Source organism: Sander lucioperca, chromosome 9 (assembly GCF_008315115.2).
Source record: "Sander lucioperca isolate FBNREF2018 chromosome 9, SLUC_FBN_1.2, whole genome shotgun sequence".
Lineage (NCBI taxonomy): Eukaryota > Metazoa > Chordata > Actinopteri > Perciformes > Percidae > Sander > Sander lucioperca.
Window position 1 is genome coordinate 9958617 of NC_050181.1, and position 18360 is coordinate 9976976.

General features: G+C 40.5%; 2 protein-coding genes across 3 annotated transcripts in view; one reads left to right on the forward strand and one right to left on the reverse strand.

Moving 5' to 3' along the window:
* Positions 1 to 83: 83 nt before the first annotated feature.
* cebpd (CCAAT enhancer binding protein delta) lies at positions 84 to 1499 on the forward strand. The gene has a single exon (XM_031294078.2). The coding sequence runs from the start codon at positions 305 to 307 to the stop codon at positions 1178 to 1180; it is 876 nt and encodes a 291-aa protein (XP_031149938.1). The 5' UTR covers positions 84 to 304; the 3' UTR covers positions 1181 to 1499.
* Positions 1133 to 18360, reverse strand: part of spidr (scaffold protein involved in DNA repair) — a 38770-nt gene continuing 21542 nt past the window's right edge. For both annotated transcript variants that reach the window (XM_036004816.1, XM_031294076.2), the window contains exons 11-20: positions 12288 to 12446; positions 9528 to 9615; positions 8139 to 8279; positions 7950 to 8012; positions 7234 to 7432; positions 4877 to 5071; positions 3623 to 3716; positions 3428 to 3539; positions 2683 to 2739; positions 1133 to 2103 (exon numbers count right to left, since the gene is read on the reverse strand). In XM_036004816.1, coding sequence (XP_035860709.1) covers positions 1984 to 2103; positions 2683 to 2739; positions 3428 to 3539; positions 3623 to 3716; positions 4877 to 5071; positions 7234 to 7432; positions 7950 to 8012; positions 8139 to 8279; positions 9528 to 9615; positions 12288 to 12446 — 1228 coding nt within the window. In that variant the 3' untranslated portion in view covers positions 1133 to 1983. The remainder of the gene's footprint in view (positions 2104 to 2682; positions 2740 to 3427; positions 3540 to 3622; positions 3717 to 4876; positions 5072 to 7233; positions 7433 to 7949; positions 8013 to 8138; positions 8280 to 9527; positions 9616 to 12287; positions 12447 to 18360) is intronic.

An 18360-nucleotide genomic window follows, 5' to 3' on the forward strand; every position in this document is an offset into this window, starting at 1 on the left:
ACCCCCGTTTTGACATTACTGGCTCGTGAGAGGGCGGTACTTGTGACGTCAGCAGAGAAACGATACAAAACACTGCGCGAAAGTACAGATGCCTCAGAGAAGGGTTAAGTGTTGTCAGTGACAGGACGCAGACAATCAACACCCAGGGTTAATATTCAGAGATTATTATTTATTTATTTTTTTTTAAAAGGGAGAAAGGTGCGTGCGCATAGTGAGAGTAAGAGAGAGCTGTAGGGTTGTTGTGCTGTCACATCTGTGGGTTACATTTTAATACGTTTAAATCCTTCCTAAACCACGTGTGTTCATGTGTGACATATATAGCCTGGACTCTCACTGCGTGTCTCCACGATGCAACATGAGTTGGGCGATGGAGCCTGCTAACTTCTACGAGAGCACCAAGTTGGGCGTCCCGCAACAGGGGGTCTGCAAGCCGGGCAGCAGGAGCGACGGTGCGGACGAGGACGGCACCATGGTGGAGCTGAACACCGCCCCTGCCATGTACGACGACGAGAGTGCCATCGACTTCAGCCAGTACATCGAGTCCATGACAGCCGTGCCAAACCTGGAGCTGTGCAACGACGAGCTCTTCCTCGACCTGTTCAACACCGTGAAGCAGGAGAAGGCGGATTTCTACAACATGCAGAGCCCCGTGCTGCCCTGCAGCATGCAGCAGCTGTCAGCCACATACGCAGAGAGAAAGGTTGAGAGCGGGCTGGAGAAAGGGGCGTTTAGTGCGCCTATCAAGCAGGAGTCCGACTGGAGTGACAGCGACGGGTCCTCATCCCTGCCTTCCCAGATCGAGAGCTGCGCCCAGACCTCTGTCAGACTCCCTACAGGGCAGCCAACTCCCCCCACCACCCCGGAGCCTGTGTCCAATGTCAGCTCGGCCAAATCCTCCCCGCGGAAGATCGGAAGAGAGAAGGGGAAGAAGGTGGACAAGTACAGCACGGAGTACCGACAGAGGCGAGAGAGGAATAACGTTGCAGTGAGGAAAAGCAGAGACAAAGCCAAGAGGCGCAACTTAGATATGCAGCAGAAGCTGCTTGAACTGAGCTCTGAAAACGACAGGCTTCATAAAACTATCGAGCAGCTAACCAGAGAGCTCTCCGGGCTCAGAGATTTTTTCAAGCAGATGCCCAACTCTTCCTTTGCGGGCTCCACGAGTGCAGAGAGACGGTGACACTCATTTTATGAACTGAGCTTTTAGGAGACATACCTCAACAGACATTTCGTTTTTACCATCTGTACCAGATGTATTTTAAGCTTACCATAATGGCACTGGAAAATATGATGTTGCTGCCAATATTTGTGGGATTTCTCTCTGTATTAAATTATTTTACCACTGCATTTACATGATGTTATACCTGATATGGTACATGTTTTTATAATTCCAAACTTTGTATAAGAGCCAGAGCATGATCTTTTATATAGTTTGTATGAAACCTTGGAAACATTTGTTTATGGAATCTATAATAAAATTGCTGAAAAAGGTGCAGAAATATCCTGGTCTGTGAGTAGTCTTTGCGTATAATATATGTTGAGGGAGCAGCTGGAGTGTGTTCTCAGAAGTGAGTGCAACAGGAAATAGAAAGTAAAGTCAGCAAAAATACAAATTTTATTGACTGTCAGTAATCTTAAAGTAGAGGAGTTGAAAAAAAGTTTTTAGACCACTTAATGTATTTACAGCCAAAAGTCCCAGTTTATAAACCACGTGGGCTCCTTTTGACAGATTGCATGCCACTGGTCTACCCTTGGGCTGTCAAGTCCTGGTCCACAGGATCACATATCATTAACACAAACAAGACCTTGTCTTCTTACAGCCCGTTCACTTCAGCACAGCCTCAAGCTGTCAGGGAGGCCTTTACGGGGGTGGGGGTGGGGGGGCGCTGAACTGGCTCAGACCAAGGCCTAGTGTGCAGTTCCTTGGAGCCAACTGAAGCCTGTGGATTGATATCATTAGCTAGCCTACTTGCTCTGACAGCCTCAGAGGCAGATTTCTTCCAGGCCGATCCAGAGGGCAGGTTTCCTGGTGACGACTCGGACATAAGCGGCGAGGGGGCCCACCTCTTTTCCCAGGACATTCTCCACATCGTAACCTGGGAACTAAAACACACTTTTTTTACTACTTGTTCAGACCATTTTAGGCTGACAACTAATCTTTTTGTACAACATCTCCCCATAAAACATCCTCCACTAGCTGCACGTGAAAAATATATATTTATAGTTCTTATATCTGCTGATGTTGCAAGAATATTACAGTGCACTTAAGGCCCTGACCTTTGCACTCCTCACATTGGTCATATCAGCAGCATTTCTGTTGATCTAAGAATTTATTCTGCACTCACAAGTTCCCCTGGTAAAGAGCAAGATTAGGAATAGCTCCACCACCTGCAGGTTATCAAGGAAATTAATTACAATATTCCTAGTGTAAAAACTGCACGCAAACTTAAAAAGAGAATCACTTTATATAGGAGGTGGGTGAAAGATTACGTCACTATTTTGGCGGCAAATTACTTGCATCAGTGACCAACATGACTCAGCGATTTTTCTTGTTCAGTACAGAACAGGCTTTATCGCCCCAACACGAACTTTTGACCATGCTTTCAGGACAAATTTACAAAAGATCAATGCACCGAGCAGTTCAGCCCAGAGTTATGTAACATTTTGTACAAGCAAACCTACCTCATTACCCTCCAGCGCTGCAGTGTTTATGATGGACATGATCGTCTTTTGCTGCAGCTGCCAGGAGATGTGAGAAAATGTGGAACCATTAACTCTTTTTAATTATCGCCTTAATGTTGTAAATGAAGATCAAAAGCTGCACAACATACTGTGCTCGCTGGAGAGTAACAGACTCATAGAAGGGGCTGAAATATTGGTTGGCTGATAAGAAGAACGCTGATAATTTTATCAGTTTGGATTAGTTTCTGATTACAAAGTCACAGCAGGTTTTACATAACGAAAATGCTTTGTCATGCAGATGTACATACAGTGAAGAATTTTATTTGTTCAGCCTTTTAATGTGCAGGGATGTCAGTGGGAGGATTCAATGTTTGTCCAAAGGTTTGAACCCAGCCTGCCCACTCTGATCACTACCACCCTCCCACCCTGCTGCTCTTTGTACCGTTCTGATATTACATTTCTTTGATATTTATTCGCTTTCTTGCTAAGAATAAGATGAGAAGATCAATACCACTTTCATGACCGAGAGGGGTATTGAGCTTCTTATCTAACTCGGAAAGAAAGTGAAGAAGCGCATTTCCCAAAATGTTAAACTATTCCTTTAAATACATGTGAGCGATACTGTGTGAAATAATACGTGATCAGCCCTAAAGCATTTTAACAATTGAAGCCTGATTCATCATACAGTGGACATCAAAATATTGGTATTTAAATGCATACTTAAACCCAATAACACTGTTCTCACCTTAACCTTCAAAGTGCAATTACTTAATGAAGAACTAAGGAGCACTTCCAGTTGAATCCTTGTGTCCGGCTTGTCCACCACCGACTTACAAGAAACACAGTGGAAGTTCTGACTGCGCAAAAGAAAACAAAATAAAGTTATGATTTGCCATGATTTTTGTTTGCATGAATATGAAGCAATTTCGATTAAACTTACGGTCTTTCAGCTAGCATCTCTAAATTGTCACTTCCACAGTGGTTGCAGGCAGGCCAGGAATAAGCCGTGTTCTCATCCACACCAACTATCATCCCTGCAGTCAGAAATTAAAGTGTTAAAATGTAATTAACACACAAAATCCCATCCATGCACAGTGCACCTTTCATCTTAGCTTTAGTTTACTTTTATTAACTTATTTTTATTATCAATTTTTATTTAAATTTCAAGTGATTTTCAACTGGTGGATGCCAAAAGGACACCTAGAAGAAACACTGATAAATGATCTACGCATAGGTTTCAAAGTGTGTGTATGTTTGTGACAGGGTGTAAGAGATAAACACATCCCTTTCATTTTTATCTGAGATTGTGGTGATAAACTCAGCAGAGTGCTCTCTGCCTAAACAGCATATCACTTAACAACCAGAGCTGCTGCCTCACAAACACAAACACAAACACAGAGACTTAAATAAGATACTGAATTTAACACTGATAAATCGCTCTTGTACGTTCCGGTCTGAGCCTTTTTCCACTGGTAATTTCCAGAAGATAGTATTTGTGCACAAGTGCTAAAGATAATAAGTTTGTTTTTTTTAGCCACCTGACCAAACATGTACTGCCAGAGAGGCCAAAACCAAGAGGGTTCAGTTTGATCTTTGCCCTCAACTGTGACATCAAGCTGACAGATGCAGATTATTATCTGATTTAGGCTGCTTTTCTTTCTGCACCACATTACCATAATTGGAAAGAGTCAACGAAAGCAGAGCAATATGTCACAACAAAGACTCTTAATTGATACTCTAAAAAAACAAGGTTGATTACAAAAAGCAAAGCAGTTCTTCTGTATTTTAATTAAGCTGCAAAAAAATCAAAAAAGAAACAATGCTATGTTCCTTCAATCTGTAACTTATTTTGACAACATTATTGCACCCTCATCTGTAATTGAAAGCCTTATGGGGAGCAGACATGTTCATTTCACTGACAAAATGAAATGGGGACTGACATGAATCCAACAGAATTTCATGTGTTTTCACTTCATAAAGTCCCAAACAATGACATCCTGAGGACACTGAATAACAAACAGCAGAAAGTGATGCCTTGAAGCCACACCAAGGCCTCTTGCTGAGCTGTAAACCATGAAAAACAAGTGGTTTTCTTCCCGAGAAAACAACACATCGGACATGTTCTGCAGGAATCACTTGCAAAGAGGCGAGTTACATGAAAACCACAGGACTCCGTGAAAAGGGGGAAACTGACCTGAGAGAGAGCAGATGGAGTTGGGTGTGATCTCAGGACTCAGGGAATCCAGTCTCACAGGTTGGGGCAGGGTCTTTGCCTGAGGCTCAGACAGTGGCTGTGTAAGTGGCTCTGGTCTGGCTGAGGACTTGAGATTGCCCTCAGGCTCCACAGAGTACATCTCAACAACTGACTGCTCCACACACAGGAGAACACCTAGATTTTGAAATTGAACTATTATTACAAGCGAAATATGCATCAAACTAGAGTACTGATTGTGTTCATGCCCAAACCAGCAGACTGGTTAGGGTGCAATGGTGGAAGAAGCTCCCTCTGGGAAATTTACAAATGCTTTCACACTGTATATCAGAACAGATAACATCATGTTCTAAACCTAACTTATAGGCTAAAGTCAAAGTGAACAGCTGTTCATATTGTAAATTGAAACACAAATATATCCCCTGCATTTTGTTCCATTGCTAATGAGAAACAGCTGATTGAAGTTATGCAAATAGATCGATCACAGCTGATTGACATCTAGGAAACACACTCAGGTGTTGAGGTTCTTTCAATTGCATGATCATATGGTAGTACATAAAAGGGGTCCTACTGTAAAAGAGGTCATATTTGAACAATATAGATGAACACAAAGAAAGGAGGAAAATTGCTACTTGAGGGAGAGGAAGACGAGTACCAGGACAATTCTGTCTCTGTCTTCTTTTTTTCATACAGTAAACCGTACATTCTATAAAGCTACTCTGAGATGGGTCATTCATTTTCGGTATTGAATTTCTGCAGCAAATGAAACAAAATGGATGCATTTACTAAACCCAACAAAACAAAAATGTAGAGAGGCTTCAAGAGAAACTGCAGTGCTAAACACAATCTATTGTCAATACAATATACTATTGTCTATTATTATTGTATAAGGGCAGACCTGACACATCACTCCCTATTGACATCAGGATGGCCGAAAACCTGTGCATCTTCCGCCAAAGGCTAAAAACACATCTCTTCCGACTACACCTCGGATAATGAAGGGGGGAATGAATAAATAAATATAAGTGTGTGTGTGTGTGTGTGTGTGTGTGTGTGTGTGTGTGTGTGTATATATATATATATATATATATATATATATATATATCTTGATACTGCACTTTCATATGCTCTTTGTAGCATTACCTATTTAGAGCTAATGTACTTGCACTTACTACTTGTTGTCTGGAGTTTGCACCTTCAAGGTTGAACGCACTTAATTGTAAGTCGCTTTGGATAAAAGCGTCAGCTAAATGACATGCAAGTAAAATGTAATATCAAATAATGTAGTTTCTGTAATTCCATCTGATGTTAGTGCTTTGTATGACATTGTGCAGTGATTGACTTGTTGGAAGAGAACATGTGTTAAGTTTTGGAAGAATTATTTGATTTTGAGACATGACTGCATTGTTTTGGTAGACATAGTACATTGTGTTAGTGTATTATTGCATTTTGAAAATCAGTGTTGGAGTTTAGTTTACAATATGTGATTTTGAGAATGAAATGAACTGTTTTGCCAATTGTGTGTTGTAGGTGTGTTGGTGCGTTAACAGTTTAGAAAAGCTGTTAAAAGAATTGAATAAATTGTCATAGCGTTCGTATAAAACTGTAAATAGTACTTGTGCTATAGAAAAATGGCTCCTGTGGTTGATGTTTATATAAATATATATATAAATATATATATAAAGCTAGTCTAATGGGTGTAGTATTTGTTTCCAGACAGGAGAATATAGCAGAGCTTCCCGAGCTTTTGACTCAATCGACACTGATTACTGCGTCAGCCAGGGACGAACAGAGCCCCAGGGAAGAAGAGGCCAAGGAGTGACAGCTGGAGGCAGAGGCAGAGCGAGGAGCAGATAAATGTCCCGAACACAGCAAAAGAAAAGAGAAAATAAAGGCAGAGGGCAGGGTCTCTGCAGATACACCACCACACACTTCTAGTAGGTCATAAGTGATGATTGAGAGGGATTCTTTTTGTATGAGTCTAAACGTTTCTTGAGGAAAATCCTACTCATTGTGCCTTTAAGTAGAATTTTAAATGCAGTGTTGCAAATTTTAAATTTTTATATTAGGTATTTCTTCCACCACTGGAAGTAACTAGTAACTATAGCTGTCAGATAAAGGTAGGGGAGTAAAAAGTACAATATTGTCCTCTGAAATGTATTAAAGTAGAAGTACATGGAAATAGTAATATAAAGTACCTCAGAGGTATACTTGAGTAAATGTGCTTATTGACTTTCCACCACTGTTAGCGTGACATGTGCACACAGTCCTGTAAGATAAAACACCCCACGACATAGTGGTTGAATGGCATGTCAGGTCAGGTCACAATAAAGCTCTACCATGTTCTCTGATGGCATCTCTGAATGACATGCGACAGGCAGCGGGGGAATTCAGTGCTTCGAGGACCGAGGAAGTGAGCACACAGGAAGTGCTCACGCAAAGGGCCACCGTTCGCCTGCATGGCCTCTCGAGCTGCTCCTCCTGAAGACTGGGGTCTGTCAGCACCAACCAAACCTCACCCTGTCCTACATCACTGCTCTGAAATAGAAAGACAAAGGCAGACAAAGGCAGAGAAGAACAGACAGAAAATTACTTAGAAACAGAATGACCTAGAAAGAAAAAGCGTAAATGGAAACATTACATAACAAAAGCTTACAAAGCACAAACTAGATACAAATTGTCATTTCTGGCCAAAAACCACCTGAAAACAGCTTTGACAAGATAATACATTCAACAAGCTACACACACAATGTTGGTACAACATTAAAAAAAAAGTCTATCTGTGTCCCAGTGGTGTGAGCATGAGGCAAAGTCCCCTACTTTGTTCTGAGCTGCTATCTCATCTTGGTCAAAGTTTAAAGGTTTCACCAATCAATGATAACACGCACGCGCACACACGCCAATATGAACGCTGCTCTCTACGTCAGTGCTCAATCTTATCAGTTTGTTGGTTCAAATGATCTGATGAATGAGGAGCTCTAGAAGACAGTGTTAATCATCTTCTTGGGAAGTCAAATTAAATCAGTATTTTTCAGGAATAAGAACGAAAAAGTACCTGCATTATTCTCTTGTATAGAACAGTGGCAACAAAACTGAAGCAACAGGTTTTAAGCTCACTCTGAAATAAAAAACAAACACACACAAAAAAACAAGTTTGAAATCGACCTGCTTAAGATATCACAATATATCACAATCTGCAACAAATTTTGAAAAATGTTCTGTATGTGTGTGAGAAACCGCTCACCTGCAGTATGTCTCGCAAGTTTTGTTTTGTGGGAGGAAGGTAAAGCGGGGAAACGATCTGCTCCTCAGTGGGTTCAACTGAGCTCTCTTGACCAGACAGCAGGTAGCAGAAACTCGGAGCTGGACCTGCAGGTTTACCTTCCTATAAAACACAAAACATATGAAAAGCATCACCATGCTTAAGAAAATATATTGATTTCTAAATTTGAATCCAATTGTCTTCTCAATGAGCAATTTTTCTTCAGATCTTTAAAGACATGACATACTTTTAGCCCTGAAAGCTCAATACACTGCAACTAAATAAAACACATACAGATGGGCTTTTTTTTCTGAATTTGTTTGTGTTTTCTGTATTGCAGCACATTTTCTTATGCTGACTGTGTTGTCAGCTTGGTGAAATTGTCAATTTGCCCATGTTTTATTTCTTTGCATGTGTTGGCAAGTGGGTGAAAACGTTTTCTTAATGTGATTGTTGTCGGTTTCTTTTGTTGTGTAAGGCTCTTAGGGCCTCTCTCTGGATGTGTGCAGCAATGTAAATTTCTGTTTTATTGCAAAAAAAGGTCAACAATGAAGTCATTATTTTAAGGGCCCATGTTTTAAAAAGTGAGATTTCTGTCTTTTTTTATTCTAAAGCGGGTCACAGTGCTAGATAAATACTGTGAAAGTATCAAAACGCTCAAGCAAATGCACACAGCCCGGATTCAGAAACTGTGTCTTTAAACGAGCCGTCAGGACTTCCGTACGGTTGTGATGTCACAACTATACTATATATAGTATAGAAAGTGCCAGTACAGTTATTGCCCGGCTGAAATGACGGTGCACAGACAAAGAGAGTGCCAGACCCAGAAATGCAGACTGTGCTTTTTCGAGAGTGGGACTTAAAGAGACAGGCACTAAAATGGAGTGTTTCAGACAGAGGAATACGGGTATATTCAAACAGACTGTATGAGAAAAATAATGCATTTTTTTGAACATTAAAGCATGTAAACATGTTCTAGGAGAAACCCAAAATACAAGTATGAACCTGAACCTGAGCATAAAATGGGACCTTTAAGTAAAATATTTGGGCGGAAATTCCAGCTTCTAAATTGTGATGATTTGCTGCTTTTCTTTGTCTTGTTAGATAGTTAACTGAATGTCTTCAGGGTCTGGGGTTTTGGTTGGACAAAACAAGCAATTTGTCATCATTACCTTGGGCTTCAGCAAATTGTGATGGGCATTTTATAGACCAAACTATATACTACAATCAGGAAAATAGTCAGCAGATGAATTGTTAATGAAAACAAGCATTGGTTGCAGCCTCAATTCCTATTATAAAAATGAGAATACATTCCCAAACCAAGCCTTCGCTTTGTGAGGATGCATGATTCCTGCTTTGGTAAGAACTTACACTGGAAATACTAGGTGTGTTTCCATGATCTTTAAGAGGCATCACTGGGGGCCACAGACTGTCGATCAAGCTGAAAAGCCTGGTGTTCCTGAGAGTGAAAAAAGGAGAAAAAAAAAAAAGAGTAAGGATGGGGGGGGGGCACTGAAAAGGGGGGAGCAGGAGAAACTAGTGAATAAGGGAAGATAGAGAGCTTTCACAGCCAGTTTCACTTCCACTGAAACACGAATCTGTTAAGACAGTTTGTTTTAAAGATTTAGCAGCAGAGAGCATGCTTGGGCTAGCAGAGCACATACACCCAAAAACTGTTTTTACAAGCAGGTTCTGAGATACTGAAGGGTGGGAAAACAGTTCACACCCTACGTAAATCCCAATACCATTGTGGTGCAAAACAAGGTTTAAAAAACAATTAGAAGTGATTTTAACGGCCACATTTAAAATGCTCGATTGGTGACGTTTGTCTTCTTTCACCACATTCTTAATCTCAGTAATGACAGATTGAAATTAGAGCACACTCAATGCACTTCTGTGATGTTTCATTTACGTCAAACTAATACTGGAAGGATAAAAAAAATGAAAAGGTGAAAAAACATCAAGTAGCAACTCCCAAGAGGACATGTCAATCTCTTGATTCACTGTCTCTTTTCTCAGAAGTAAATGTTGAGTTCAGGGTGGCAGGTCAATGTTACTTATTCATCCGTGTGTGTGTATGTGCAGTCATATCAGCCAGCAGTTAATAACCTGTTAGTCAGCCTGGAATCACAGGGTTTCTTTGTGTGAAACTGGTTCTGCAGCCCATTCAAGTCCTGTGATGCCAGCTCGAGGATGAGTAACGACAAACTAACAGGACACATTCAACTCACTTTAATTTTGAAACTAAGCTCATCTAAAGCAAAAGTACCTTTTTTTTAACTTTCCTTTGAGAATAGCTTCCTTACTTAAAAGCGGTAACTCTCGTCAAAATGCAACCTAGGGTCTTTTTGTGAATGTACCCGAGTCAGACTTTCATTTAAAAGCATAATTAGGACAGAAAGGCCACTTTTAAGATTTACCGTATTCTTGTTTTCGGTCAAACGGCCTTTTGAATGGGAGTGCTAGGGGCACTACTATGATCGCATCAAAATCGCTATTTTTAAAACACTAAGAAGGCTCCACACAACATGAAACTTTGCTCGAAGTATAACCAGAGGCTCTACACATGAACTCGAGCATTGAGAACATTGCTTGTGTACACAGAGTTTAATAAAAAAGAAAGGTTTTGAACAACTCACTTTAGCTGTTGGTGTTTCCGGTCGCTGCCATCTTGCCAGTCAAAAAGAGTCGATCTCCGAATGCAACGTAACAGGGAGGAGAGTGAAGATGGAAAGCTCCTAAAGCTTAGTTTCATATAAATGCACGGATAATTCGCTGTTTTGTCGTTAGTAAAAAACAATATTGACCTCGTAGTTGAAAAAAGAGCCTCATATAAGAATGACATTTCCTCCTATGGAGTCCGTTCATTCGCATTCGGAGATCGACACTTTTTGACTGGCAAGATGGCGGAGAGCGTAAACAACAACTGCTAAAGTGAGTCGTTCAAAACCTCTTTTTAGTACACTGTAGAGCCCCTGTTGATACTTCGAGCAAAGTTTCATGTTGCGTGGAGCCTTCTTAGTGTTTTAAAAATAGTGATTTTGATGCGATCATAGTAGAGCCCTTAGCACTCCCATTCAAAAGGCCAGTTGACCGAAAAACGAAAACACGGTAAATCTTAAAAGTGGCGCTTCCGTCCTAAATATGCTTTTAAACGAAAGTTTGACTGGGGTACATTCACAAAAAGACCCTAGGTTGCATTTTGGCGAGAGTTACGCTTAACGTTAATGACACACTACTCGCATGGGTGCCAGGATGGCCTCTGATTGTTTAGAAACCACACACCCCTCAAAGAATAAGATTGTTAAAGAAATAGTTAGACTTGGGAACTATTTTGGAATTACACTTATTCACTTATTTTGCCGAGAATTAGATGAGATGATTGATACCACTCTCAGACATGAAGAGTGGTGTCAACTCTCTGCAAATAAGCGTATTCCCCAAAACGATTCAGTCAAACTATTCCTTTAAGGTATCGATAATTATGATATGCTTGGAAGGCCTATATTTACTGGTTCTAAAAAAACTGGGGGGAAGAATAAATTACTGATTTATCCCAACAAGGCCCACGTGCGTGTTTCACTTGAGCTAGCAAGATGGCCCATGTGCGAGCAGTGTAGATAGCCCATCCATCACAGTTGGACCACAGAAAACCTCCAGAGACATTATCGGCTGCGGTGGCATTGAAAACACCACCGAGGATGTAAACATACACCCAGCCAGTCTCTAAATGTTCCCATGTCAGTTCTTCTAACTGCTTCTAATCTGGGATCCTCACTATGGAAACTCACAAGGGACACAGAGTGTGCACCTCGGTATCACTTTACATGTAAACACAGTTGCACTGCCGACAGGACAGCATAATCAGGTTAATATGAGCTGTAAATTTGCTGTGGTTTAAAATACTGGAGATTCCCACATTAGACACTTAAGCGAATTTGTGATGGTTTAGCTTGAGGTTCGGTGCCTCTATAGTACAAGGACCTGAGGTATTTAGCCAGGGTTGTTGTTGCAGAAATCCATATCACAGATTGGTATTGAAGATTGATAGAAGTTTACCCATGGCTCAGGCTGAAATTCAGGTGAAAAGCTACCCGGGCTTGGAGGAATGGAACAGTGTGTGGGTCTCACCTTTCTCGAGTGACCCGCTGCACCACTTTAATGCCTCTCAGCAAGCAGGTCCTTCCCTGCCACATGCGGCAGTACTGCTGGAGGTCGTCCTTGTAGGGCAGGAGGTCGAGCTGGACCACGCTGAACATCCCATAACTATCCTGGACAAGCACACAGAGCCTGGGCAAAAAAAACAAAAAGACACAATCGGACTGGTTTGATACATTGATTTTAATCTCAATACTTCTTAATCGTGTTAAAAGTGTCCTGTGCTGTAAACAAACTAAAGTTTCTGTTTACATGCAGTGTCTTTTACCAAATGCACTGTGTGTGTTGTTAACATCCATGTTTTCTTGCTAGCAGTCTCCTTCTTCACTGCGTTTTCTGGTATATTGCTACGTTTCCTTGCAACTGTTCATCAGCCGAATAGTATGAAACAAGCAGCAGATTTGTATGGCGTCATTCCTCGCGCGCACAATACCAATAAAACTGGAACCCACTTGTGAAAACATTGCTCCTTAGCGCTACCAGTGGTCAAACATTCCACATAGTACCTTTAAATTTATATAGTTGAGGATCGTTATTTCATTGAAAAATACCTTGATTTTCCAAAAATCTGACCTGCTAAAAGATTAAAATGATTTTCATCTGAATCTTACGTTGTCAAACATTTGTCAGTTCTTGAAGTTAAAAAAGTTGTCCCTTTTAACTTTTTAGCCAAAACGAACGTCCTAAAAGTTCTCCAAATTATTGAAAGTTTAAACATCGAGAGTATCATAGCAACTAACCAAATTCAGCTACAACAAACTAGTAAGTGGAACTTGAGTTGAGATTTTGAGTTTTGTGACTTGATTCATTATTTTTTCTTCAGGAACTTGGAGTATTTTGTGTGCAGAGTACATTTCTGTTTCCTTTGGCTGTTGCTTTTGTCCTGGCCTAAAGTGACCTGTATGCTACTGGGGTTGGAATGAATGAATGAATTAATCAATAAATAAGTAATAAATAAATGGCTCAAGTACAAGTATTTGCATTGGAAATACTATTGTAATAATGAGATTTTCCAATTAGATTTTTTTAAATCAGATAATTTGATCCTTCTTTGTTTGTTTGTTTATCCGAAAATGATGAGCCATTTATACAATTAAGCATTTATAGGAATAAAACACCACTGATCCCAGTAACATGCTTACAATACACAGTTAAGCCTTAGTACTGACATTTGGAAGTGTAATGCTGGTGACTGGTTTGACAGGCTGCTGCTGCTGACAGAAAAGACCTTTGGCCCACAAAGTTGTGAGGCAGTGAGCTGCTGTGCATCAAGCCCAGACACAGCCCTGTACCAGCCCTGAGAATAAACAGTAGAGTTCATATCCCCTGGTTAGACGAGCAACGGCCAGGGGAAGAAGAAGAGGAGGAGGAGGAGGAAGAAGAAGAAGAAAAAAATCAAGATAGAAGGAGGACTGTCAGCGTGCCCATCGTGCATGTGCATGCATGCAAACATCCCAGACATTGGGAAAGTTTTGAGAATGTTTTTAACCACCTGATTAGGCCTATAAATGGATTCTGTTGGTAAACATGGGGTCTGTCCGGGTGTTTTTAGAGCCCTGGAAATAGATATCTCAATAACATTCCTGACATGACTTCTGGTGGTGTAGGCCCATGTTTTCTCTAAGATTATTCTCAGTTGTTTGCTTTATTCACAATCCAAAACCAGACCTATAGTACATGTTGGAATGTTGAACATACAAATGAGACAAATGATGTTTTCTGTAGGTTTTATGCTTATGGCACTGTACACACAAGTACAGAACACAACCCCATTTTACATGGATGGGCTATATTACTTTAATGACTTGTTGACACATTGGACACTTTGCCAAGCCAGACAGCCAGACAAGAAAATGCCTGAACACTTTCACATTCTTTCAAAACACAAAAATATGTACTACTGTTGGAATGCAAAATAGGCTACTACAATGAACCCGGTCATAAAAATGTAACCAATAGGCTAGAACTAATAACTTTCATTATTAATTGATCTGTCTTGTAATTTATGGTTTCGTCTAGAAAACATCAAAATAAAAATAAAAAAATGCTTATCTGCATAAACGTTTTTAAATTGCTTCACCAACCAACAGTTGACTCAAAATGATCTACAGTGAGCATGTTGATAGCATAATGAAGACCTAGTTCAACAGTGTGGCTCATTGATGTGTTTGTAATCATTTTTGGACAACAAAGGATGAATGTTTAGAATGATTGGGGCATAGAGGAAAAAGATCTTCAATAAATAAATAAAATGCATGTGACATACTGCGTTGTGTACTTAATCATTATGAGTGAAACCAGGAGTTTATATCAATTATTCTCAATCAATTACTCGTTTTATAAAATTGTACCAGGCTAAATCCATTAATAAATCAATATGACTACAATATGAATACAGCTGCTAGAGTCACATTTGGTGGGTATATATACTTTCACTTTTAGTGCGGTTTGTCTGAACTTGCAAACAACTTCATATTAAAACTGAAAGAAACGGGTGATAAGACTCTTGGTGGTAACACCCCCCCCATTCAGTCCCTCCTTTTAACTGTTCGCCCAACTGCCTCAAACAGAGACCCCTCACTCCCAAAAAAACTCAGTCACAGGCCGTTTTCAGGAATTTGTTTTTGTGAGCGATCACAGAATTCTCAGCAACTCAGGTTTTCTTCCAGGAACTACGATCCACTGAGTCTGTGCAACACACACACACGCTCCCACACACCCACACACACACACACGCTCCCACACACACACACACACACACACACACACACACACACACACACACACACACACACACACACACACACACACACACACACACACACACACACACACACACACACACACACACACACACACACACACGTAAGTGACCCACACATAAAGAATACAGCAGAGAGGCCTCATTGGTGGGGGGCGGGCAGGCGGGATTCCTTCCTATGTGTTGTCCACCAATCAGTGCAGGCAGCGTGATCAACACGGTTGTAACAGGATACTTGCAGCACATTGTGTTCCTTCTCCACAGAGGAAAAAAAAACAACAACTAGCCCATCCTCACTTCCTGCAACAGTTAATCTTCTTGTTTATTCTTCTGAATTTACGGGAACTTAACATCTTCTTCAGGCATAAATATACTGGCCTCCCTCCCTTGTGTGTTATAACATCGAGGATAAACAACAAAAGGATAAAATAAGCATGCTGACTAGGGGAGTGAGTCATAGAGGCTGGGGACACAACATGAGAGGTACAAACTGTCTTTATACAGAGTAGGGCAAGTGGGCTGCGAAGTAAACTATTCTGGCCACTGCAGAGCAAGCATGCATCCTGGTACGATAAGCAACACAATGTACCAAGAAGTTGATATTTAAACCAGAACCTCTAATACAGGCATACAAGTGTACCTTACGTATTTTAGAACCAGGGTTATGACCAAAATATTGTCTTTCCAGACAATGTTTAAATTTGTCACAATAAACAGGCGGGGTCAACCACATATTTTGAACTCAGGCCCTCGTGATCATCTCCTAACCTCCATCTTTTTACTACCAACTGAGCCTGTTGAATCTGGTTGAGTTAGAGAGAAAAGGGAGGGAGGGGCAGAAGTGTTTCCGGTCAGAGGGCGGTGTTTGTTTACCAGCCAGCAGAAGCAGCATGGCAGGAGCAAGTGTCATATTACGACCCTCATTTAGTTTAGCCTGTCAGCTGACCGGGGCTCTCCCTTCACCACAGAGTGCCCCTAGGGCTGCTTCTCAGAGGAACCAAAGTTTTTCCTTGTCTTTTATTACTCAGCAATGAACTATAACAACAAGCCTGGGGAGGGCCAGGCAACTAAAGGTCACGATCGCTGGATTTGCTTCAAATAGAACTTTCACTGATTCATTAACTACAACAAGACCACTCAAGTAAACCTTTAAGTTATTTCAATAACACAGGAAGCTTTTAAGAGCTCGCAATGCAAGTCTTTTAACAAGATAACTATCACTGGATAGAAATATGCACTAATAAAATAAGAATGGACATTTTTAAAGATGCAAAAATCAATATTTTGTATCAACGATGGAAAAAATAACTACATGTGATGTGATTGGTCACACATAGGATAATGCCGAGGATAATGCAGAGGATCAAGACTCGACTCTGCAGTGTTTTAGCGTCTTTTAGAGATGCACCGATTGATTGGCTGATGACCGGAATTGGCCGATTTTCACGTCTGACATATGCCGATTTTAATGCTGGTCAAATCATGGATGTATTAAGAGAACTGGATACAGTGTTCGGCGTGAAGCCCCGTTCATTCCAATGAGAAAGCTCATGTTTGTGTTGTCATAGCAACCAGTAGCAACATACGCGTTCATGAGCTTCTCTCTCGCGTCTTTTACAAGTATAGTTTGTTCTCTTAATACATCCATGGTATACGTGGCGAACTCATGAACTCGCTGTTTCATTGTCTAAAATATTCAAAGTTAAACATTGTGTTTTCGTTGTTCCTGATCGTTTACATGCTTATCTAAATAAACGATGGATGTATTTAGACAACCAAGGAGATGTAATCATCAGTGTTGTGTGCATCATGAGCACTCAACCGCGCTGGACGCGTTCATAATGAATCAGCTGCCACTCTGTAAACTTCACTGATAAACTAGATTGGCTTTATGGTCAAAGATAGTTTTTGTATAATTAACTTCAGTCTCTGCCAGAGACGCCTGCTTTTAAAAGTAACGTAAAAGTAACAAGTAACGTAAAAAGTTACTTTCCATAGAGGGTAACTAAGTAAAGTAACAGATTACTTTTTAACGAGCAAACACTACTTTTTAAAAGTAACTTCCCCAACAATGGTAATCATTATGTCGTGCTACTAGCTAGATACTAGCTAGCGCTAGCTACTAAGGTTAGCCTGCAGTCATTGACATCAACAGTCAACGACAATGTTCATTATAACACTAATACAATGTAGTAATGCTTATCAAAATAAACTATGGATGTTTTGAGAGAACCAAGGCGATGTAATCACTATGTCTGTAGTAACGTTATCTAGGCACATAGCTATGTACAGTGTTACCGTTCTTAATACACCCATGCTAGCTACCGCTGATGTTAGCTACTAGCCGATAGCCCCGGCAGTTTGGGAAACGCTGAAGACGTTACATCCACATTACAGGCTTTACAGCATACATACATCCCTCGGATGTATCATAAGATAATACCATGGATGTATTAATAGAACACATGGTGAATTACAACCATTAGCTATATCCAATATTACAGCTATAGGACCTCGGGAGAACCGTCATATGAGCATGCGCAGTGCAGGGCGACATGAGCAGGGCGCAGTACCGCGGGTCTGCTCGCATTCATTATGCGCGTTCATCATGCCTAGTTTAATAACTCTGGATTCGGCTACTACCTGTTTTCATACAGAAGTTTAGTTAGCTAAATATATAAATTTGTTTTAGTTGGATATTTGATGTGAAAAGAAGGAAATGGTTCTTCCATAACATTGCACTTTAAATGTTACCTACATTGTGTTACTAAATGTTACTATTTCCTACACCAGGAGAAATTTATATAGTTCTATTTTATAGCGACCGATTATCTGGTCAAAAAATGTTCTATGCAAAATGTTCTATTAAAGAAAAGATAGAAAATAAATATTTGTGTGTGCTGTAAAGTGGTTAGAAAAAATGAAATCGGAATCAGCTAAAATCGGTATCGGCAGTCAAACTCAATGAAAAAAAAAAATCGGAAATTGGATTTGGCCTAGAAAATTGTAATCGGTGCATCTCTAGCGTCTTTAAAGGAGAACTCCGGGCAATTTTTACGTTAATCCTGATCACTATAAGTATGTGAGTACTGTCGATAGCAAAAAAAACGAGCCAAATCGGTGCTAGCTAACTGGAGCTGCTGCAGCTAATGCCGACAGCTCCCACTTAGCTAAAACGGCAGTTTTGGGGGCATATCATAAAGAGTGCCTTTGTGCCTCTTAACAGACACAAAATGCAATTAAAATGTCTGTGCAACATGAACAGGGCCCTTACACGACAACAAG